The sequence below is a fragment of the Perca flavescens genome, chromosome 12 (assembly GCF_004354835.1).
Source record: "Perca flavescens isolate YP-PL-M2 chromosome 12, PFLA_1.0, whole genome shotgun sequence".
Taxonomy (NCBI): Eukaryota; Metazoa; Chordata; class Actinopteri; order Perciformes; family Percidae; genus Perca; species Perca flavescens.
In genome coordinates, this window is record NC_041342.1 from 13,980,505 (window position 1) to 14,005,887 (window position 25,383).

At 39.8% G+C, this 25,383-nt stretch overlaps 1 protein-coding gene across 3 annotated transcripts in view; it reads left to right on the forward strand.

Moving 5' to 3' along the window:
- arhgap21b (Rho GTPase activating protein 21b) overlaps nucleotides 1-25,383 on the forward strand; it is a 37,028-nt gene that overhangs the window by 1,605 nt on the left and 10,040 nt on the right. For all 3 annotated transcript variants that reach the window (XM_028592611.1, XM_028592612.1, XM_028592610.1), the window contains exons 2-13: nucleotides 151-349; nucleotides 8,703-8,885; nucleotides 9,060-9,081; nucleotides 15,039-15,131; nucleotides 15,624-15,702; nucleotides 15,788-15,842; nucleotides 19,476-21,048; nucleotides 23,597-23,743; nucleotides 23,912-24,014; nucleotides 24,136-24,181; nucleotides 24,616-24,741; nucleotides 24,836-25,135. In XM_028592611.1, coding sequence (XP_028448412.1) covers nucleotides 278-349; nucleotides 8,703-8,885; nucleotides 9,060-9,081; nucleotides 15,039-15,131; nucleotides 15,624-15,702; nucleotides 15,788-15,842; nucleotides 19,476-21,048; nucleotides 23,597-23,743; nucleotides 23,912-24,014; nucleotides 24,136-24,181; nucleotides 24,616-24,741; nucleotides 24,836-25,135 — 2,799 coding nt within the window. In that variant the 5' untranslated portion in view covers nucleotides 151-277. The remainder of the gene's footprint in view (nucleotides 1-150; nucleotides 350-8,702; nucleotides 8,886-9,059; nucleotides 9,082-15,038; nucleotides 15,132-15,623; nucleotides 15,703-15,787; nucleotides 15,843-19,475; nucleotides 21,049-23,596; nucleotides 23,744-23,911; nucleotides 24,015-24,135; nucleotides 24,182-24,615; nucleotides 24,742-24,835; nucleotides 25,136-25,383) is intronic.

Consider the following 25,383-nt stretch of genomic DNA (forward strand, 5'->3'; position numbering starts at 1 on the left):
ATTATGTGCGTTCAACAACTGGGGTATTGATTCATGTTGTTTCACAGACGCTTGAACAGTGTGAGATGCCATATCTGAGTTGAAGATATGCTATTCAACAAAACAAAATGCAGTAATAACACATGTCTCTGCCCCCTCTCTATAAAACAGATGGATTAAGAAATCAAGCAAGAATGGAGGTGTAAATTGCACGGAGTGGAACATATTTTTTGCATCCTGCTGGAGCTACCTTTTCGATATGGCCGTTCACGGATAACAGGATTTTAAGTGAAGTTGAATGATGGCATCACGTTGGGTTCATTCTTGTGAAGATGATGAGAGACAACAAGCAAGATCTTCTTTCTGTGAGGTAAACAACAACAACTCAAACCTCAGAATTTGTGCATCATTTGTAAAATGTTGAATGACATTTTCTTTCATGAAACTGATCTTTTGGGTCAATTGACTCTCTCTCTCTCTCAATTTGGTGTTGCTTGGGGAGTAGTGTGGTTGACACTTAAGCCCAGCTGTTTGTGCTCATAACAACTCCTGCTGGATTGTTTTTTTTTTCTCCCTATTTCACCAGTGCTTCATTATTTTGGTTCTTTTTGATAGTTATAGCCATCAGATTTTAACTGTGCTTTCTATTTTCTCTTGTAACCTGCTGGGATTGATCATTGGGTGTGTATATATCAAAACACAGGTTTCTGTTGCAGAACAAACAGCATTTGATCAGATTTGAAATTTTTAATCAAACTCATCACTGATGGAAGTGGAAGGAGACAATGACATTGAAGCAGTTTATTCAAGACCCTTTCAGATTTCTAAGCTGTGACCCCTGTAATACCAGACAGGACACCATCTGCTCCTTTTGAAAGCGTGTCGCCTGAATGAAAACCTTCATGGTAAACAAGGTAGCAACCTTGTACTTTTTGAAATGGAAAGGCACCTATTTATAGAAGCCGTAGTTTTCTTTCATTCCTTTTGATTGCCTTTTAATCTAATATTCAGCTCTTCACTTTAGCCTCCCTGCTTTTCTGTGAATAGTATGTAAATGAGGAATCTAAAGCTCTTTATGTTGTCACTTCAAACAGACTAGATGTATGGAATTTGATTTTAGATCATTAGATGGAGCACAGCAGAGCAAAAGATACGCAAGTTCTCAACACAAAATTAAATCAATTAGTGTGTAAGAGACTCTGTCTTGATAAATTTGTTTTTATGTGTCTGAGTTTTTCCAGAGGTCTAGAGATTTTTTGGGAAGTCTAAGATTATAAATCAAGAACAAGAGTCCCTTTTTTAATAGGGGGAAAACAAGCACAATGATATTTTAGCACAGAAGTCATACTGCAGATTCAGCTTGTGTTGCATCCCTGTCTTTTTCACTGTCACAGCTTAAAAAAAAAAAATTGGATAATGTTGCTATTATGCTCTTCTAAATGAATTTAATAAATTAATCTAATAGCACTTAACAATTCAGATGCAGAAAATGTGCCTGGAAAATAATTTTTTACTTCTGACAGTGTATGGTGTGAGCAAAAAAACTCAGTGCAGTCAGTGGAAATCCTTCATTTAGCAGTCCCTCTAATAAGGCTACTACCACACAAACCAATTCATGTGCTAATTTTGAGCCGGAAACCCCCTGGAGTCTATGGTCCTGGTATTTTCGGGGAAATGATGACACTGTGGATTTCATGACTTCAGAATTTCCAAAGTGGATGTTTTCTTTTTCTTCTTATTTTCTAATCACCTCATCCTCCAACCAAATTTAAACAACCTTTTTGTTGAAATGAATGGAACTGGGATCTTAAATTTGGTGGATTCAAACATTCAGTGATATTTAGAAGTCTCTGTTCTATTTTTCTGAAAAACATATTTTTTTCTCCCATTGGTAGCTACTTTCATGCTTGTAAGACAACATTTAGCCATCCTTCTCTTATAATACTATACTAGTCATGCTTCCGTTTATCTTATATTTAACTTGATAGAATGATAATTTATTAGTTGAGGCAAGAGTTTTGGCTTTTGCTGGTGGTTTGTCGGCTTTATCAGCTGGATAATGCATGGTATTCAAACATTGCAACTGCATTCAAACAGCATACAAAGTTGGCTTAATGTCTCCCTCCTTCACTTGGATTCCTCTGGTCAGATATTGAGTTTGCAGCACAGCGATTTTCGTTTGTGTGCTGATCAGGATGCTGTTTTGTAATGTCTGTGGTAAGGTTTTCTATTAGCCTAATGTCTTCATTGTATCAAACTATATGGTAGGATTCATTTGTGCCTCCAACCTGATGAGTAGACTTAATAATACCCGCACTTCAGCTTGCTAAGCTCCAATAGAACAACAAAAATAAGTGGAGTGAAATGAATTACTGTTTCTGATGATGAAGCATAAATTATATTTAGCACTGTAGGGGGCTACTGACAAATAGAACCCCCCATGTCCCCACAATCTTGGCCTCATTAAAGCTCAGTGTTTATCTCATTAAGGCTGGCTGCCTTTTACAGAACCCTCTGTGCAGGCATCGTATGGCTAACTGATGGCAATCGGAAGGGAAAATTGACCTTCAATTGGATAGAAGTCTGTTACTTCCTGTTGGCTTATGGTTGTGTCTGTGATGTCTCAGGGGAAAACAAAAGATGGGCTATGTGATTCAGTTTTTGCTCTTGCCACAGTTTCTGTGCAGTAAAACATCAATTGTCAACATGATCTTAGATGGAAAAGCCTGTGATGTTTTCTGTCTTGTTTAAATAGCTCACCTCGTAGCTTGAACACTGCATCATTGGAGACGCATAAATAAAAAGAGGATATTTTAGAGCGCTGACAGCGGTTTTCCTTTTGTCAGAGCAACTGCTCAATCCTGCTAAATCCATTCCTTTATAAGCAGTGTGGCAGGTTAGAGATGTGTGCGGTTGGCCAAAACAATGGTCGCAATGTCTTTGGTTAAAAATCTTAAATATTAACATTTCATGCAAGCAAAATGTACCAGCAAGTGTACAATGTACAGCTTTGGCAAAGCTTTGTGAGAGAAATAACTAAACAGCTGTTTTTTCAAATCACTCTCCTCAGGAAACCAAAAGCATCAGTAATTTCCTCTCACAGATGAGAGTGGGAGCAGTCCAGCCTCATGGCTAAGTTCTGCTGTAGACATTTTACTTGTTACTACAGAACGCATGTAGACATTTTACTTGTTACTACAGAACTGGAATGGAATTACTACAGAATGGTTGCTGGCCTGTTTATTTATTTTGCATTTAGACTTATGCAAGAGTGATACAGAGTCTTAATTCATTCAGGGTTACTGTTTCCAGCAGATGCAGTGTGGCACCATATGTTTTATGTTGTTTCTGGGCAGATTTTTTTTCCTGGGTATTCCAGGAAGTGTGGAAATAAGTAATTTTGTGTGTGTTTGTATTCAAATTTAGTATTATTTTAAATTATTTATTTATGCTGAACCCCAATTTTACTTTTCTGTGTCCCATCTGTATGTTACAACTAGAAGTGTGGCATGCACAAAACACACACACCACATAGACTGAGTAATGATGCGCCTAACCTTGTCTTACACTACATGGCTGGAACGCCCAGGTCTCACCACTGGCCTTCTGTATCATTATCTTTGGCTTTTCACAGTTAAGTGCTTGGTTTGGATGGGATGTGGTGTAGAATTTAGCAGCCCACAGAGAACTAGGTTTTTTCACATTTTAATGTACTTGTTTGATGTTTTTAGAGCTCATGTCATGTCATCTCATGTGGCGCTTGTAACGTGTCATTTGGTGATTTCAGCAGAGGTTTTTAAATATACAGGTCATGCAGTGTGGGTTCATAATATTTGTTAAAATGAAAATGGTGGAAATTCCACTTCTTTTTTGGTGAGCACCTAGCCTCTAGATAACATTTGTGGTGTGTAAACAGCTGTGTATGTACAGCCTTTCCCCTAAAATTTCGGATGTTAGTGGGTGGTATTGGTTGGCCTTCCTTTTAATCTCCGTGGTAGGGGAACCACCGATGTAGTCACCTTACAATCCCTCAGAAAATGACCACTTGTACACTGGCATGCCACTTAATGTGCTGGTACAAGGGTTTACCATTTGTCAAACACAAATAGATTTTGAGAGCATTACACACTTTTTGTCTATGCAAAGTATGCATACAAATAATGTGTAAAAGATACCACACTTACACACAGTCTAAATGGATGAGAATTGGTCTGGGTTTGTAGTTTGTCATTCATTCAACATTGCTTCTAGGGTTTGGTACTGTTCACATTTGAACCGAAACCGGTACCCAACGGTACTTTTTTTTTTTTTTTTTTTTTTTTTTAGTACTTTAATCTTTCTATAACAAAAATGGAATTTTTGTTGTAAAAAAAAAAAAGCTGTCCAAATTTCTCAATTTCAAGTAGAGCCAGACTGATATATTGGCGGGCCGATATTATCGGCCAACATTAGGCATTTTCCAAACTATCAGTATCAGCATTTATAATGGCCAATAAATGAATATATAAAATAAAAACGGACGAAACACCCTTCAACCATGTTATGAGTGTTGGCGTTCCACCAGAGAGAGCTCTACAATGTCCCTGTTGGCAACTCGTTAATTTCTGTTGTTGTTATTGTTTTTGTTCAAAGAACTTTAAGTTTCATATCTTAAGTTTGTATTTTTATGCATTTTATTTATCAGAACTTTAATATATTTTGATGTTCCTCTGTTCTGTTGTGACGATAAAATAAACAAGTTTATTTCTAAACTGCATTATCATATTATTTTAGAGTACTCATAAATAACCACAAATAACTAATGTTAGGGAAATCGGTTTGTTTTGTTACGCGTTTCTGGATTATTTTATTTTTTTAAATATATATCGGAATAACGGATTTTTAAATCACCAAATATTTGTGGGTCGCCATTATATTGCAGCAAGCATTGTTTGTGTGGAGTTTTGAACAACACTCGGCCGTGGCTTAGTAGCGTTGCATTTCCCCCTGACTCATTTCCTGGTTCTCCTTGTCCATAAACAGCATGAAATCAAGGATAGGAATCACTATTCCTGCTACAGATTTCCCACCGTAGTCAGAAAACACTGTCTCTAGAGTTGGCACTTGCTCCGCAGCTAATCACCGTCACTCTCTCACTTTCTCTACCACACACTCCCCATGCACACACACATGCCAAAATTTGGGACCAAATGCTTTAACGTGAATCGGTTCTATGTAGTATTGGCATCATTCGGTCAGGACCATAAAGTACCAAATTCCCAACAAGTTCCCAACCCAGTGATGTTTATAGGTTTTCAATGTAGTGAGTCCCCAGTATCCACAGTTTTAAGATATTCTTAGGGAAATTGAGTGGGTCCCAGTGATAGAAAGAAAGAAAGAAAGAAAGAGAAAGAATAATATATATATAAAAATACAATGTAAGCCCTCCTTTAATGAATGTGGACCATCCCAAATTCTAAAATCTTAAAATCATTCAAAGTTAGCTTCAATCATCAACCTTTTTATTTAAAACCATATGAAAAGATTAGACACTGGAAGTATCAGGCAAATCACACACGAAGGACTCTTGCAAAGTGAGGAAAATTGAATGATTTTTTTTTCTTCTTTTTTTTCTTTTATTCAAGGAGCAGAACATTTTTAACTGTGGTAGATCCTGATAGATTTAACACAGATGTAAGGGTCCTCGATGTCTAAATAGTATTTTTATTTTTTGTGATATATAAAAAGTACAAATGTCCCTCTCCTTAGTTACTTAAATAAACTCAAATCTCATGTACTGTTTCATCATAAGAATGTAGCTTTAACACTTTGACAATACTAACACACATCAATATGCAGAAAATGATGCATTTTTTCCCACTGAGTGATTCCTTAAAGAAGCTACCTCAACCTCTAAAGGCTGGAGGAACTGCAAGGGATAGCAATAATTCATATTTCTCTGCAACCTTGATAAATGGAATATTGAATAATTTTTGATTGTTCAATGGTCTTAAGAAGTCAGATGCTCAGTTTACCCCCAGATAACTCATTTTATCCACTCACTCAGATCAAAGTTGAGCCACACACACAGCACAGTTACAGGAGAGTCTGGTACAGCCTAACTCATGGTAAAACTGAAATCCCATTAGCGCTAGCTTCTCAGCGGAGCGTTCAGGCCCCGTCAAAACAATGCAGCTAAGTGCCAGCCACATGTGTAAAATATAGCGGCTGTTGATGAGCGGGAAGTTGACTGCTAAAAGTCAAAGACTTTTAGGCGCTGGTGATTTTCCTTTGGCGTTGGCTAAAACCTTTTTAGGGGGTGCCAAAAATGCACACATGTGCATTTACCTTCTGTAGATTGCAGACTGGACACTGCAGCACACCAACCCAGTGCTCTGTTCAGACTGACGCTGCAGGTGGGAGACAGAGTGTCTCCGGTCTAGCGTTCATGTGTGTATGCACGCATACATTTTGTTACCTCTTGGCCTGGGGACCTTTCGTGTGTGTGTGTTGTCAAGAAGGTTTAATAAGAACGGTGTGTATGTTCTTCTGAGGTTTCTTTTGTTTATTTCTATGATTTCAACACAGATTTGTTGTTCACAATGTAACATAAGGGTAAAAATAGGGTGCGTCCCCTGGATGCATTGATACGTGAGGAGACACAGGAAGCATATCTAGCAACATCACTGCCACTCTAATTGCTCCACTGCTTAAATCCAAGAGATATCCAGCCGAAGAACAAGTGCCTACTGAAAACTCTCTCCCAGTTGCCTCACCCATTGCAAATATCAGTCTAGCATTCTGGTGATTCATAAATGGGTGAGAGGCATTAATTTGTGGGCAGGAGAGGATGTGGGTGTTCTCTTTCATGTTCTTTTTCTTTGTAGCCCCTTATTTGACAAGTACACATATTTTTCTCCTTTGTTGATTCCCCTTTTACCTCTTACAGTATTTGGAAGCATTATTATATAATCTGGACTCAGGTTTATACGTTCTTGCTTTGTTCTCCATCCTTAATATTACTGTTTTTTTTATTTTGTTTAGCAAAGGGAAACCATGAGGGAAATGTGGATCTGGAATTTATTGACCTGGAATGTCACAACTGTATGCAAGTGGCAATGATAACTATGCTTGGCATGTGTCTGCCAGGAGTTCCACACCCCCTTCTGTTCTCCACATTTAAAGATCAGAGGGTTGGAAATCGCCCTGTGCACTGGCTGCTAAATCGGATCCAGTTGACTGGGATTGGATTGCCCCAGAGAACGAGGGGAGCAATGCAGGCATTTCAAATATCCAGTTGATCTATTGTCATATCACCACAAGTACTTGAATGTTTTCTAGTGGCGTGAAGACACTTAGGACTCGTACACAGACAGACTACAACATGGAAGTGTTGGTATGACAGAACAGCCCACTTGGTTATGCACAGTAAAACCTGTTTTGCTAGTTTCATCAAAATACATGGGTGTCAGCTGCACCTGCAGCTCTGTTTCCCAGCCAGCCACAGCAGTGCTATGAATCTGTACTGTCTACAGTATGCACGTTTGAACCATTTACACAGCACAGCTCATGGTGCCACTTAAAATACACTTTGATCCAAGTAGTCTGTCGCTGCCTCTTTCAGAAATATATGGTTGAAAAACAGAAAACAATTTGTTGCTTAGAAGCAGTAAAACATACTGCAAAGTGTACAATGAATCATGCTTTAACTTATTACACACCTCCAGGCACACAATTTATTTCTAATGAACCATTAGGCTGAATGTTCATCCTGTGACATACATAGAGCAATTGGACCAGATAATCGTGATTGTGAGTTGGTGTGAAAAAACTCTTGCTCATGTTTGTTTAATAAAAATGTGTTTTGGCAAATTCACTACTCCCTGCATCAGCTGGGTAAAGTGGGAGAGTTTCTGAGATTTATGTATATCTCTTTTAATTAAGACATTCGATCAGATTAGCAGAAGGTTGTTTAGTTTTGCCACTGCATTAATAACAAGTAGACAAATAGTCTTGCAATTTCTTTGTTTATCGTAGTTAAGCACTGGCTATGTTAACATGCAGGTAATTCACTCTGATTTTCTGACATTTACTTAACATAGCTGCCCAGGCAGATAGTGTAAATGCAAGCTCATCAAATTCCTCACATTGTGGGGGAAATTCTATGCTTCAGGGTGGAGGGGGAGGGTTTGTGTGAGACAGGGTGAGGAAAAATACTTTTTCAGAGTGATAATACAAGATGGGTGTTCCTGATAGTTGTACTGGAACAGGGAATATTATATGGAGAGACCTGAGTAAAGGGGGGTGTTACTGCACACACAATTCCACAAAGGTGTGAGGCTATAAATAGCCAGTAAACACAGAAGGGGGGTGTACAAAGCCCTGAAACCTGACATGCTCTACTCTCCAGCTGTGAAAATGGGATACCATGACTTAAACACTGGACAGCTATTAATGTTTTCAAAAGCCCATTCTCTTAAACTATGTACCACTGAAACTTTAACACGGTTAATTTACATTAGCTCAACTGAAAAGGTAATTTGTTATGTGTAAATTGGGGATGACGTGTAGTTTTAGTAACATTGTTTTAGGATTTTTGTTTTGGGGTATTCCAGCATTTACACTTTCAATTTGAGATTTCATAGCTGCATTTTCAGCACAAATATCATAGATCTCCTCCCATATAAAAGTGAAAGTAGGACTACTCAATTTAAATTCCTTCCTCCACTTTTCTCTTTGTGTAGAGTGAATCACCAGAGTGGAGAAGCTTGGCTGATTCTCCTGCAGCGCAATACCCAACAGAAGAGGAGCCTTTCTCATGGCCGAGACCCAAAACCGTGCGTTTGCGGCGCACTTCCCAAGGGTTTGGCTTCACCCTGCGTCACTTCATCGTGTATCCACCAGAGTCGACCATGCACTGCTTCCCGGTAAATTTCAGGACTGGCTTTGCTATTAAACTTGTCAGAAGCTTTCACAAGTTTCATATACCTGAGTATTGTTTGCTTATCATGTAGGATTACACTGAGTGAACAAAAAGCCTGATACCTAAATTCTGTGACTGTGAACAACAAAGTCACTTGAGTATTTCTGTGTTTTCACAGGAGGAAGATCATGGCCGCAGAGGTAAGCAGAAACACTCGGCTGTTCCTCTTCATGCCTGCCCTTCAGCACTGCTGAGTAAGAGCAGTGCCTCTGACTTCTAATGACTCTTAATCCATCCCCTCTTTGGCTCTTTTTGCTTCCTTATGAAATGAGAACAATGTAGCTCCTGTGTGTCACTGACCTTTGTGAAGGCATAAAGGTTTGGTCAGCACCACCTGTTTCTGCCCTGCACTGACCCACCTCTTCATATTGTTTTGACTTTGTTGTTCTTGCTGCTTTTCTCCCTCACCATAAAAAGACTCTCAGTAAGAGATGGCCTACATTTTACTGGGTTGTGTGTGTCTGACCCTTTTTCCTCTTGTTATTCTCAAACTATTCCATTTTCTCTCTTCAAAAGGGAAAAGCCTCACATCAAACCCCTGGCATAAGCTAATGTTTTATTTGTTTTAATACAGAGTTACATAAATAAAATGTTGTGTGCAACATAACTTTAAGATATGTACCAAATCTCCCCATTTTGCATGCCCCAATATCTCCTTTACATTTTAAAACGAATGTTTTGGTTGTTAGTCCTTTGTCATTTTTCACAAAAACACAAAAAAGGAGGTAACCAGCAGTCATGTTCCACAGATTTTGTAAAGGAATCTAAAAATATGTTTGTGGGGCGCCTGGGTAGCTCACCTGGTAGAGCAGGTGCCCATATATAGTTTTACTTCTCGACACAGCGGCCGCGGGTCTGACTCCGACCTGCGGCCCTTTGCTGCATGTCATTCCCCCTCTCTCTCCCCTCTCATGTCTTCAGCTCTTCTCTATAAATAAAGGCCTAAAAATGCCCCAAAAAAAATCTTTAAAATACAGGTTTGTGGATTAGAGAACAAAATAGCCCTTAAAGGTTTTGAGATAAAATACAATAAAAAAAATCAAGAATGATTATTTTATAGAAATAACAACTGCATTTATTATGACTTTTGCTGAAGCTAGAACTCATCAGTTTTGTGTTCAGCAATTAATGTCCAGAGGAAACATGATGGTGATATGTTTTGATAAGTAGGTCTGTGATATTTAATTTTGACCACTGTTGCATCTTATGCCAAAACATTACAATTTGACAGTTTTAATTTTATCAAGCAGAACTTTGTAATTCATTTGAAAGTCTGAATTTAATTTCCACCTTGTATGGTTGCCAAAAGGGCAACTTTGAAGTCTTGCATTAGATTCCAAACATGTACTGTACTCATTCAGGCTTCTCCAACTAGAATATATTTCATTTAGATTTTCCTGATAGGAAGTCTCTTTGATTGAGTTAACTCTGTTCCTGCCTGTCCCATCCTAGTGTGATCACTGTGAGAGGATATCCCAGTAGCTTGTTTGTGGGCTTAGCTGTGTGTGTCTGTTGTCATTTGTTGACTGTGCTGTCACTGGAATTTGTCCATGTGGACGTCACTAATTCTACTAGACATTTTTATTCCTTGCAGAGGAAAATTGTAATTCATCTTGGACAGGTTGAGCAATTGAAGTATTCTATGCACAAGTTATTTTCATTACACCTGGGGAAACCCCATAAATCTTTAAGTTTTAAATCATAAGTCTTAACTTTCCTAAGTGCTGCTCGTCATGTACAGTTGTGAAATGGATACTATCAAGTATCGCAATATTTTTTAACTAATTCCAGAATATGTATTTGCATTGATTGCAGGATTATTGTACCCTGGAAATCCAGAGTTCTCGCAAGAGCACAATTTTAATTTGCTCAGCGAGTCACTCTGGCATTCAGTAATTATGCTCATTAACTATGCCCTTGTAGCCGAGCTGCACCAATCACATCGGTGTATCGGATATAGGCGGGCCATAGGCGAGCTAAACAGATGACGACAGTATAATCTACCAGTAGCTAAGCGTATGGGGCTCTGGATACCTAACCCCGTATATTGTTGTGATTGGTCGTAGTATTATCCAATTGCGTGCAGTGAGATTTTCAAATTTATGCTTGGTGCCGCCCCTTGAGTTGGGCCATTTTCAATACTCAATGCTAGACCCTTAATCTTTCAGATTTGGGTTTGGATTTCCAGGCTAGGATTATTGTTGGTTTTTAGAAGACATATTCACACAAAAATGTATGAAGGAAAATCAATGTGTTAGGGTGACTGAACAGGTAGAGGCATTCATAATTGATCACTCACACACAACACTACAATCAGTCAAGCTCAGATATGTGTCACATGACTGTAAAGCAGCCTTTTTAAAGTCAGAAACACTAAAATATTACAATAACCAAAATAACTAAAAGATTTGTGTCATATCACAGTATTAATATTATAACACTGTATCACCCAGCTGTAGGTTGTTTAACTGTATGCTGCAACCGATATTGTGGGCTGTTGGGTAGTATGACATGAAGATGGCACTCATTAGAAGGCAGAGTGCACACAGTCACATGTTCATCTGCACATACTCGCCGACAAATACTTGAATCTGTTTATAGTCCCGCACTAATGATAATTGTTGCTTTCATCTAATTAAAATCCTGAATGGACTGTATATGACGTATGTACACAGTAATTTATGTAGATGTGCACACAAATATCCAGCAAGGCACAGGCAGGCTTTTAAAAATCACGACATAGCTTTTTATCTTGATAGAGACTGTTCTAAGTAGCAGTCCAATTATGCTTAATACAGCATCTGCCCATAACCACAAGATTCAATGGTATTGTGGTGTTTTGGTTCCAAATTCAAACTGTTTTCTGTGACCCACTTTTGGTTTCTGCAACAATAGGGATATGCTGAAAAGCATACACAGAGCTTGCTCATAGTCCAAATGTAAACTTCATTTAACCGTACAGTGAAGCCAGCTCCCATCAAAGCAAGTCTTTCATATATTTCACCCAAAAACTGTAAAAACACTGAAGAAGACCCTTTAATCTGGAGCTTTGTTGGTTCTGATTAAGCAAACCGAAAATATTAAAGAATCCTTGCAATTGCATAATACTGGACACGGGCTCGTGGGTAGCAAGCCAGAATTGAAGAAGAAAAAACCTGGGATCATTTTTAGTCCAGTCTGGGCTAGCCTCGTCACAGCACCACACCAAAAAAAATAGGCAGAAATCAAAAGGAGAGAGGAGAGAGCCACATACTGATACTCTCATGCAGTCTTTTATTATTCGTAAATATTTTTTTTTGGAAAAGAGGGGTCTATTCTTTACTCTGTTGCTGTCTTACTTTATATTGTATGTGTCCCTTGGAAATTCAATAAACATATGTTCCAAAAATGAATAAATAATTGGTATTACCCTCTTCAGAATTAAAATACACTATCTGTATGATATATTTAGCTTGTAGGACAACTTGGATTTTTCTCCAATGCATTGGCAGTACGTGGATATAAGCCTAACTTAAGTTGGCATCTAGATATCCTTTTTTACTATGAAAAGGCACAAGTGTACCATTACTATACCTCCTGGAAATTGATTATTTACCAGACTGAAGACTTTTAAAATTCAAGGTAGCATGCATAGAGGCAGAAAGAGCCATATTAAAGTCTATTATTGTACCACTTTTTTTGCAGATAAAAATAATTTTGAGTGTAATTTACTGCGTGAAATTGTCATGTGGGACATGTAATGACTAGTATGTCAAGGGTAAGATCAAGATAAGATTTTTTTTAATATATATAAATTAAATCTTGTGACATGATCAGGTCAGGTGGTCAAAGAGTCCATAGCAACACTTATACTATGTCCAGTTGGCACATTCATAGCAGGGTGTCGAAAACCAGAATTAGCAGCTGTTTGTTTGCCAAACAAATCTAAATCACTGTTAAGAATTTGCCCAATTTAGATGAACAATTTGTCAAGACCTCAACAACATAGGTGCCAAAATCAAGAGTCAGGTCATGCCGATATTGTTTCCTGTGTATACATTCAGCTCTACGTCTTTTGGGGTTGTTAATGGTCAAAACATTCCTATTATGTTCAATATTAGACCTTTTGTGTGTAGAAAGATTCTTGTATCCACCAAAAAACTTTGAAGAGCTCTCTCTGTATTTTACGATCTAGTCTAAGCCATGGGGATATATATATATATGTATATGTGTGTGTGTGTATGTAGACCTCTTGCTCTGACCATTGCTTGCTGAAAAGATTAATGATGTCATTGTGTTGATTGCCCTTTGACACAACTGGTCATTCAGATGAAGTGTGGTTTCATTCTGAAGAAGGCAATATGTGCCAAAACATTGATTTAGGAATAGAAACATTGCATCAGAGTTATGAGTTGCCAATATTAAAATAGTGCAAATGAAACCTGGCAATGTTTTCATTTGCTTGGGCAGGGTTTTCCCTGCTTTTAAAGCAACACTCCCAGTGTTGTTTGTGTCTCTGTACTGAATGCATACAGTTGGAATATTGATACCATCTAAACCTTGGTAATAGAGCAAACAAAAAGCATTTTCGAAAATGTTGGTAGTGTCTTTTAAAAAAGGCTTATGTGCCAGCAGCACTAGTTAGGTGGTGAGTTTATGTATTATGTCTATGGTTGCCCAAAGCAGTCTTTTAGAGCAAATATAAATCTAGTTAGACTGATTTAGAGCAAAGAAAGCTCCATTGTACTGCTACTATTTGTATAAGTAATAAGTTGAAGAATAAAAAATATGAATTTACAAATATTTGGGTCTCAATATATTATCTCATGTTCAATAACGTGGCAAAGGCAAAAACACTAAGTTGCTTCCACTATACATTTAAATATTTAACATGTCTCATTTATGGGTTTATGAACAGCTCCATTGTGGAGATAGTAATGTGATTTTATAGTACACCACCAGAGGGAGCATTTCTTTCTGCTTAGTTGTATGGGACTCCTGTTGCAGTATTACATAATGTGAGTCCCCAGGATGTGATTCTGCATGAGTAATCTCATGTGTGGAAGAGAGAAAAATGGAGGCACAAGTGTGTCTGTGTATGTGAGGTTTTCAATGTTTTACAGATTACTGCTAATTATTATATAAATATATTATTGATTAATTAACCACTGAATTATATTAAGCCACTTTATTCCCCGTGTCCCCTTTTCCAATGGTTAAACACAAAACATTAAAAAATATCTGGTGATATTGTCTTTCACAGGGCCAGAAGTTATGTTTCTCATAAATTTATGTTTCGGTGACATTAATAATATTGAATTGATCGTGCCAGGATTTTTTTTTTCTTTCTTTCTTTTTAACAACTTTTAGTATAATTTTTATAATGCCTGTTTTCATGCTGGCCTTCCCATCATCTGTAGTCTGTGAGCCATTGTGCGCTGACTCACAACCAAAATGTTAACTCCCGATAAAGGATTTTAGCCACTCTTTGGCTGTGCATAGAGATATTTCTCAGTTTATAAGGAAAGAGTGGGAGTTGTGCAGCTGAGCACACTATCACTCTACCTTCTTTCAGTCTCTCTTTCTCTCACCCCCTCTCTTTCTTTTTTCCCTTCGTTTTATTTTCTGCAACCATGCAGCTGCTAGGAGACAGGAGCAGCATGAGCAAACAGGTTTCCTCTCTTTAGCTCCTTTTATCCACCTCCCTAAAACCCCACCCTTTCCCCCTATTGAGATTTCTTTTCTTGTTTTAATGATCATGTCTATTCAAAACTAATACATGCAAGCATTGGCCAAAACCGTTTGTTCTGCTGTCATGTCTCCAGATCTTGTGACAAAGCTCACAGTTTCTCTCTCCTTCTCTTCTTCTCTGGCACACATTGTTAGGTTTTGTAGTTGTTTTTCACATTTCAGGTTCAGCCTTCAGTATAGTACATCTTTTACCAGAAAATGAAGTTATTTGGGTTTTTAATTTCCTTGCTTCAATTGTAGTTAAACGAAAAAAGGAAATTGAAAAAAAATTGATGCTCTTTGCATGTGCACAATTTATATGCTTTCATGCATAAAATACAGTACTTGTTTTGTAGTGTATACTGACTTGTTTTTTTTTCTTCATCAGGGAGACAACGGAATAGGCTAGAACCAATGGACACCATTTTTGTGAAGCAAGTCAAGGAAGGTGGCCCTGGTCACGGAGCTGGGCTTTGCACAGGTAATCTATCATCAAACAGTCCTTTTCTTTCATTAACCAAAACCTGCTAGAGATTGATTGGGAGTGTAAGTGCTCAGAAGTCATGACATTACAAGAACCCAGGCATAATCCTGTAACTGATGTCAAACAGAGCAGAAAACTTCCTCTAAGCTATTGCAATGACATATTAGAGTGTGGCAAGCAAAAGGGAAAAAATGCAAGGAGTGCAGTTTTCAGTAGTGGGCTGACAGTATTCCTGCTTTAAAGCAAAACATTTGCCAGGCCATGTAGTTGTAGGAAAGCACTCCTTTTTGTGCTCCTTTATTGGGTAGATACCCCAGTGATTTTATGTTTTAGTGGATACAGGGAACCTTCAGCACAGTTACTATAAACTTCAACATCACGTGACTGATTTTATCTGCTTAAGACAAACTTTGCTTTACAAAGCTTGCAGTTTTTACTACCCCTCTCTGTTACTGATGTCATTACTGCTGTTTTTTTAACGTGTATTAGGTGATCGAATAGTGAAGGTGAATGGCGCAAGCATCATCGGGAAAGCCTATTGTGAGGTTATATCCTTGATCCAAAACAGGTGAGGTTTAATGTAAATTTGTGATTATGATTCTGGTCAGTCTGTCTATTTTCCCTGTTTTAAATTTCTTTTTCTTTTCCAACAGTGGTGACTTTCTTGAACTTTGTGTGATGCCAAAAGATGAGGATATACTGCAACTGGTAAGTTTCTCAATCCTATTTTCTAAATGGGGTTCATTTAATTAAAAAACAAAAAACACTGTTTTGAAAGTGTTTTTTTTTTTTTAAGTTGACATTTTTCACTGTTCCCGTCCCACTATAATTATAATTAACAATAATTAATTATACCTGATCTCACAGAACTGCTCTAGTTTAAGGAGTTCATGTTAGGACAGTAGTCATGAGATGCAGGCAGCCTGCATATCCCATCAGTTTTCTATCTAGGCCTCATAATCAGGCCAGAGCGGTCTTTCTGTTCTTAAACCGCTGCTGACACTGCTGTCGAAATGGCCTAATTGGATTGGTAGAGCAGGCATGATCTAAAATACATATACAGACGCATTATCATGGCGTAATATACACCACTCCATCTGTGTAGATGGTATGTTTTGACTTGTTAATGGCACAAAGGTAAGAGTGTATTTTGCTAAAATTGTCTTCAAACTTGGGTCTAAACAGAGTAGACCTACATTAAACAGCTGAGTTGTAGAAAAGTTGTTGTGGCCATTACTCAGGCTACATCCTCAAGTCCTCAGTGTACTTAGGCAATATGGATCACTGAAGGAAAAAGAATGTCCGCACACTCCTAATACTTTATTGACGAGAAAGAAACGTTTCAACCCAACAGGGACTTCATTGGGCAAATGACTCCCATAAAAGGGTATAGACAGTGACATCACACTGGCAGTACTGTCAGCCAATTTAGTAGGTTATAGCACATTGGCCATTAAATAATGTAGCCTACTAAAAATAGTGCAAGTACATACAAGCATTTAATAATCCATAATAGATTACATTCACCAAAAAAAAAACACGGACTGAGATCCTTAGTAGGGAGATGGAAAGTGAAGTGAACTTCTTTATTCAGTGCAGGAAATTACTATTTTAATTTCTTTTTTAATTAAGGCTTTAGTGCGTAACTTTGCTATTTGATGTTAATGAACGTCCGTTACATTCAAGCCATTGCCAAATAGTTGATACAAAGCTAATTAAGACTGTCAGCTCCACCCAACTCTCTGTATTTCTCAGTATGGCTATGTTCAGAAGATTGTATTGTCCGGTGAAGGGGGCGTGGGGGTGGAGCACGGTCACGTAAGGCTTGTATCATGTGGACAGCCTGCTTATGAATTGTATAATACAAGAGCTTGGCTCTTTGCTTTACCTGAAATTTTCCCTTGTGGATTCTTTATATCCAGAGTGAATCTTCATACTTAACTTAATAGGTATATCAATTCATCATTTACGAGAATGGCATCCAGTACTGCAATATCAATATTTGATGGAACCATAAGTCATCTCTCTCTTTAAGCACCATATCCTAGCAAAAATATGCAAGCAGTCATTTAACTAAATCATTTAAAATGTTGTGTCAATGCTATTTATTATTTAGATTTAACATTATATCATGAATCAATTTAAGTGTTGAGAAAACACTTGCCACAGTATTGCACCATAAATGGACAGCAGCCACACAAAAAATATCTATTAATGTAGGCAGGCAAACTGATGAGGGCTGTCCATAAGAACAAGAGGATTATCGGAGATGCTAGCAGGATGACATTACACTGTAGGCGGCAGCACACACTTACTGCTTGGAGACAGGCAGCAGTTGCTTAGCAAAGAGACGGAGTGTACATTCAGTGAGCAGAAAAGGGAGGGAACTGAATGCCAGGAAAGCAGAGGAAATACTGAGCAGGGAAAAAGAGGAAACATCATTAATGATGAGCTAAAACCAGTAGATAAAATCAGCTGACTGCCCTGTGTTCAGAACAGGTTGATGCTAAGGAAAAAGGAGAGAGTGGGAGGGGGGAGCTGTACCATCAGAGCTGAATGTATAATCAGCAGCTGCTGCTTCTGTCATGTGAGCAATAGCGGAGGGAGGGAGAGAGAGACGTAGACTGGAGGCACCTTGTTAGGCACCAGTTAGCGTAATATTCTGGCTGAAGATGGATAGAACCATGGAGACTTAACAGCAGCATGAGAGGCAAGCTACTGCTCCCGCCACCTCACCCAGGACAGACTGGCATAGGCAGGTCGTAATGTGTCAACCCCTGCTACATCTCTGCTTCTTCATCCCTCTTCATCCCTGCTGCTGCAGCTGTAGTATATTTTTAGCATGTCAAGCCCAGTCATTGCTGTGGCTGTTTTGTTTTGTAATGTTTGCGTTTTGTTCTGCTGGCATCTTTTCTCTTCCACCCCATCTCCCTTGATTTCTTGACATTCGTTTTCACATGCTGTAACGGCACCCTTTTTCTCTGGAAACTACTAATCTGGTAAGCAAACAGCATACTGGGTACCCACTTGACGTTGACATGTTATACTTGCGGTCTCAATTTGCATATGTCATGCATGTCAACATCGTCATTACAGGATGTGGTCTTCAGGTTTTACATTATTGCTGTTTAGTTGCCGTGGTTGACTGTTTGTCAGCTCTGTGTTAGTGCTTCAAATGTGTAGACTGTAGAAATGGCCGATGCACTGTGCCTGCAGTACCTGTTAGATTGAGCACTCGAGGTGGCATCCAGCTGTTATCTCAGTGAAGCCTCGCCCCTTCCTCATACTCCATGCCAGATGTCATTATTGTGATAAAGGCCAGTGACCTCTGAACTCTCTTGCACACTCATGCTTACAAAGGGAGGAACAGAGCCCAGTACTGATTGCTGTGGCACACAAAGCTTTATGTAAGATTGTAATTTGACACGAGGTAGCAGGATCAAAGTCCTCATACCTTCACATGTCTTTTGCTTGTTGTATGTGCAGCATGTTATCAGTAGCCGGTACATGAAGGACAACAAACTCATAGAAAGCTTTCATTGTCTATTTATTTAAAACTATTTTAGCAGTGAAATAGTGTTGACTTCCAAACCTTCAAATCAGGCAGGCTAAAAATAGCACTTTTTCTATGAGGATGGGCGATCTCCTGTCTGTCTGAGATGAGGTTAGTCTGTCAGTCTGAGGTGGGAAAATGAAGACACTGGTTACCTCTCATAATCTGTTATTTTTTTACTGTACATTTTTATGATATTATGTTTGTTCAAATATTTTAAGCCTTAGCTACTTGATTGCCTTATCTAACATGTATTGATTGTTACAGTCTTTGCTAAAATGTTACAGTGCGGGCTAAATATTGAATTCAGTATAAACACCATTCCACATGTATGTTATGATGCCTGCAGTTATAGTAAATGTTCATTTCTTTGACAAATGATTTTTTCTTCATATTAAAACCCATTTGTTTGGTATTAACATAGGCAGGAATAAAGGAAAAAGACTGCTCTTCCATAAAAATCCAGTTTAAAGCACAATCTCTCTCTGTTAGTAAAAAATATTTTCTATGTTTGCTTATATAGCGTACTATCATCTGGAACAGTGAACATTACCATGGGAACTCTAAATAAGGAGCAGATGAAGACCACTGACACCCCTGAACTGCTAACGCCTCCGCTCACTTATTGTGCAACATGCACTGCCCACACATATGCATCCAGTCACATTTGTAATATCACGCTTGACTTCTCTTTAAGCATCTGGTAGCACACTGTTGAATATTACACAGACTTGCAATGCAGCCTGTACTTTATCTATTGTAACACTGCTTTGTTGCTCTGTCTCTAGGCCTACTCCCAGGATGCCTACGTACGTGGCCGCAGCAGCTACAGTGGAAATGCCTGTCACATTCCTGATCCACCCCCAGTATGCTACCCCAGAGTAGACTGTAAGCCTACGGGCATGGCCCAGGCGAAAGACTCAGCAGGGCAAGTCTGCCGAGGGCCAACAGCACCTCCTGACCATGGATACCGCAAGGAGATCACCGTGCCCCCATCTCCTCCTCCCCAATCGTATCCAAAAAGCCAGATCGCAGTGTGCGTGCGCAACGACAGTGTGAGGACTGTGGTGGTTCCTCCTGATGCAGCCCAAATAGGTCGCATGGTTCCAGCACATAGAATAGATTACATGGACCCTGTCTATGTCAGGGGGAGGCCTGGGTCACTAGCCCAGTATCCTCACCCTCGAAAGGCCGATGTCTATCCCAGTGGTCCAGGAATGGGTCCATATGGAGGTCAGTTACCTCACTACCCAAGTAACAATCAAAACATTGATTGGCGCACTTACCAAACGTACAGGGAGTACATTGACAACAAAGGAATCCATTCCCATAGTAGTCGGACTATACAGGAGAGACTGGACAATTTGCGAGCATCCAGTCAGACCACCTTTGGCGCTGCTCATCACATTCCCTGTGGTGACTGGGGCCCTAAGGGGATACGACGGAGGAGTACCTCACATGAACGGTCATACCAAGGACCTCCCCCCCACTTTCAGATTGCCCCACGCAGTGCTTCGCAGGACCGTATGAGCGGTGCAGAGAGAATGGGCCATACTAGGAACTGGCCTCCTCGAAGCATGTCCCAGGATGGCCTAATGCACAAAGCCCGGGCACACTCTACAGACTATGTTGACCCTGTAGAGCTGGCTCGGCCCAATGAAAGGAGAGGAGGGTACGGAAGGGCAGACCAAGGTACGAGGCCCAGCAGACAGTCTGTCCCCAGACACGCCATGCTCTACAGGCCTTCTGCTGGATACAGCGGTGGCATGAGGGGGGCACCAAACCCTTCTTTCTACTCTAAAGGACCAGATTCTCTTCAGACTCGCTCCTCACCAATGCTCTCAGACAGACACTCACATTTTGGTAAGGGCACAAATGCTGAACATTCTCTTGTTGACCAAAGAGTTGCAGTCAAAGGAAACCATGCATTACACACTACCCAACAAGGCCAGAGCAGGATCTGGGCTGAAACCATACAGGGTGTTGAGGCAGACAGAGACGCAGCATTGATAGGAAACAGGTCTTCTTCATGCACCACCCCAAAACAAATGCTTCAGAGGCCAGGCATCCTCAAACCACCCCAACCAGACTATCAGAGTCAGGTCAATGGGCGAAGCCCCACAGAGACTGGGGTCATTCTAAGGGAGAAACCCCTCTCTAATAAGAACCCCAGCCCTCTGCGGCACCCCTCCTACATCCTGGCTGTAAATGACGACGGACCAGATTCCACAGCAGATGTGGCGGCATGCTGGCTTCCAAACGATGCACGTCGAGAGATGCGCATACGCCGCCTTGGGGAACAATGTCACACCTCCTGCTCCAGCAACCTGGATGAGTCTCTGGACTCCATTCCATTCATCGGTAAGAGAATACTGAGTTGTAGCCTTGCCACCCAAAGTTGTCATGGCAACGACAGCAGGCAGTAGTAATATGTGGCTGACTGGCAGTGCTGATACTGTAGCTAGTTAAAGGGCTTCCACCATAGATGCTAATAGAAATCTGTTGAAAATTGATGGATGGAAAACTGACTGTAGAGCCTGTAGAGCACTATGGTTTCATTGTTAATCTGATTCTGTGTGTGTGTATATACAGTGCTGGGGAGATGTTCACAAATTAATTCATCTTCGTGGGAAGATGTTATTAATCAGGATTTGTGGCATTCAGAGAGGTTTTGTGGGATATTCAGCTTAACTAGGGCAGAGTGAAGGATGGCTTAAGCCTTTTGGAACATATTGAATTTCTCCCCTAATATATTGTTTTCTTGGATGGTCTCTCTTCAGGATGGATTGCATTATGGTTCAGTAGTCCCATAATGCATTTCCTTGTGATTAAATAGTTGTCGTCATCATCAGTGCTTTGAATAGCTGTTTTCAGAAATGTTTTCATGCCCTTTAAGAGGTAATTGGAATGTTTTGCTTTTTTACTGCTTTGTATTAGATTTTGGAAATGGCACCAAACACTTTCAAAATCTGAATTCTACAGCCAAGATTTTCAGTGTATTTAATCAGCAGTGAGTACAAATTTACATTTCATAGGAACTCTCAGCATGTTTATTGGTGTGCCTTGACAAGCATATATAACTATAGTAACGTTGCTGGAGGCAAGACGGGGTGTGCAGATGGTTGACCTTTTTGAAATATTCTGTCAAGATTGAAAATTATTTAAATGTAGTAAAATGGAAAGGTAAGTACTCTGTGATTGTGGATATCCTGTTATTCCCAGTTCATTTCTGATGTATTTGTTTTAGGTCTTGGTGTTAGTTCTGTATGATTAGGCTGGTTCTTTAGAGAACCTGATAATGAAAATAAACTTTAGACAGATTTCCTTTTAAATTGAATTGCCCAAGTCTGCATATATTGGATGGTTTTAACTTAAGTAAAGTGTTGCTGATGGCTACTACTTATATACTCTACTTATATTTTGGAAGGAAACATTTTTTACTTGCAGGTATACTGCACAGAGGAACTAGGTCACAGGCAGCGACACCACTGAAACGCTTTAGTTAGACCCACGGGAGAAGAGTTAGTTTCTGTGTTAAAGTTGGGTCTTTTAAAGCAATTGAAAAATATACCTAACATATGTTGCAAAATAAGTGTTACTTGTGGTCCCTTCTGCATTATACTAAGAGTTTTTTTTTTTATATATATGTTTTGTCCACCCATTTTATTTAGATAGGGGTGGGCTGGAGGAATGCCTTCAATACAGAGTTCAGTAAGCTAAGGTCACTACGCTTATGGCTTAGCAACAGCGTTTCTGCTGTTCCTTCAGTGGTCCATGTAATGTTGGTTGGCCAGGTGCAGGTGCAGACAAAGCAGCCAGTGACAGTGATGATGCCGCAACATCACCATTCTGGGACTGGTGCCCCAGCCCAGGAGAACAGTGCCCTGATTGTGTAAGCCTCTGGGCCTCCATTAATGGCCTGTTTGAAAGCCCACTCGTCCAGGCCTAAGTATTGTGAGGTAATTTGGTCCAGTAGCCCAATCCATTATTTTGTTTAGCTAATCTACAGTCAGGTCATTTTTTTCTTTTATCTTCTTTAGATGGCAATGACTGGAATTTGATCGTTCCTTGTTAATTTGAATACATTTTATAGCGATGCAGTTTAATTTTGGATGCACTTTTTGATACCTCTTTTAGTAGCCATTTGTGAGGATCTTTTGGAAGAAGACGCTTCATGATGTTGCTGATGAAAAGTTTGAGCCCGGAGCAGAACCCCTCGGGGGTTGCTATTGCAAGCTGCCTGGTGTATGGCTTGTCATGAGAGTGAACGTTAAAACAGAAGAGACCTGAGTTGTTCTGTTCTCTTCTGCATTTGTGCCTCATATGCAAACGTTAAGGTCCTTTGGGTTTGTTATGGACTTTGCTGTATGCAGACTATAGTAGAAGAGATTGTTCATCTTATTTTGGAGAGAGTTTAGAGAGAATTTAAAGTTAACCTAACGGGCCTTGATGGGGAGATGGTGACATCTTTTTTCCTTTGCCCCGTTTCAAAGTTGGGTACAGGCTGGAACTAGGACAGTTTCTTTTTAAATTTAGCTCCAAAAGCCCCTAGGCTGCAGAGAGCAGCTTTGTACTCTGAGCTGTTTTAGGCTTGAAGTGCCAGGAGTGGGCGGTACTCAAGCGCTAAGATCTTCTTTTTCCCTCAAGAAACATGTCAGAAGATGATCTGTTCCGACTCTCAGCTGTGGTGTGGCATGTAAGCCATATAATAGGAGTAAGAGACAGTTTTAAATTTTTGCCCAAATCCCAAAGATGATAGCTGATGAAGTTGTCTTTGGTACACATGTTAAAGATAAATATTCAGCAGGTCTGCATTCTTAGCCAGATACATAATGTAGTTGAATATGTGACAAAAGCTATATTTCCGTTCATCTCTGTGCTCACACAGAAATTTTTTTTGTCATCATAGATGAGCCAATCAGCCCCAGTGTCGACCAGGAGGCCGCTCCTATTCCACCCTCCGCTGTGATATCTGTTGCACCATCTATAACTACAGGTGCCTCCGGTCCAGGCTCACCATGCCCTCCCATTCGTCGTCAGCTGTCACATGACCAAGGTAAATGGCATTGGGTTGGTTGGGTTTTAACCCATCGTGGTTTTATTGTTTAAACTTTTTATTTTAACATTTGACCATGGCTAAAGAGTCAAGCCTTCTCTAAGAGCTTAACTCTCATAACTTGGGTCATAAATGACAAATAACATAATATTTTTCATCACTGGATAGAGTCCCTGAGAAGTGCTTTGCTGGATTCTGATTCAGCCAGCAAAACAGAGCGGTCCAAATCCTATGATGAAGGTCTGGATAACTACCAGGAGGATGGTAGAAGGTGTGTGCATTCTAGGAATAGGTCATTGCTTTAGTATTTTCTCATTTGTATTGGGTTATGGATCTGTCTGACCTTGTCTCTGACTTGAAATCTGCATTTCTCTGTTGTTCCACTTCTTTAGGAGATCTTCTAGTAAGAATATGCCCAGTCTCAGGGGCCTGAGGAAGGTGAGGAGCTATAGGATTGCTCACAACATGCAATACTGTTCTTATGTCATTATACAATATTTGATTTATTCTTAAAAATATGGAACTTGTTGCTTGTAATGCTCAAAGTGCTTTCTATAATACAACCTGCTGGTCTCGTAAATTAAAAATATTCCTTTAATTTCCTTAAACAGTGTGTGATGTGTTTCTTGACAGTTTTTATTTAGTGGTTAGTTATTTTCAGACAGGCTTTGATGCTCTCTCAGTTTACCTTCTCTGGCTTCCTTTTGATATTGGCATGTCCCAGTGACCATGTAAATGTGGCATCCCCAGTTTGATTTGCCTAGAGATCTTGTTGCATGTCATCCTCCTCTCTCAATCTCCCCTTGTTTCATGTCACACTCTACTATCCGCTAGTAATGCCAGAATTGTTTTCCACAATTTCACATTTGCAGGCTTTGGACGGACATAAATCCTCTGCGGATTCTGGATCTCGAAGGGATTCTTCTTCGGATATCTTTGCTGATTCTTCCAAAGAAGGGTTGCTCAATTTTAGGCAATTTAATACAGATAAAAATAAGGTATGCCTGTACAATCATACCTTCATTTTAAACCATATATATCACCAATCTTTTGACGTTTAAGTATTTCTCTCTTGTCTCCACATCTCTGTAGCGTGTTGGTGGAGGAATGAGATCATGGAAGCCTATGTATGCTGTTTTACAAGGTCACACCCTAACCCTCTACAAAGACAGGAAGGATGCACTGTCTAATGCTTCCACGCCATCTGACGAGGTCCCACTGCAAATCAGCATCAAGGCCTGTCTGATTGACATCTCCTATAGTGACACAAGACGCAAGAATGTGCTGCGACTCACCACCTCAGACTGCGAGTATTTGTTCCAGGCAGAAGGGAGGGATGACATGTTGTCTTGGATCAGAGTCATTCAGGAAAACAGCAACCCAGATGAAGAGGTATGTTTGAGCAAGACTCATGTTGTGTAGCCAAAATCAAGATTGCTATCACATTAGCAGTGGCTATTGCGACAGTGGCGAGGATAAACTCCCTTTTAGGAAGAAACCTCGGCAGACCCAGACTCTTGGTAGGCGGTGTCTGACGGGGCCGGTTGGGGGTGTGATGAACAGTGGCAATAACAGTCATAATAATGATAGTGGAACAGTGTCTGCAATGGTAGTCGTAGTAGTTCATGTTATAGCAGGGC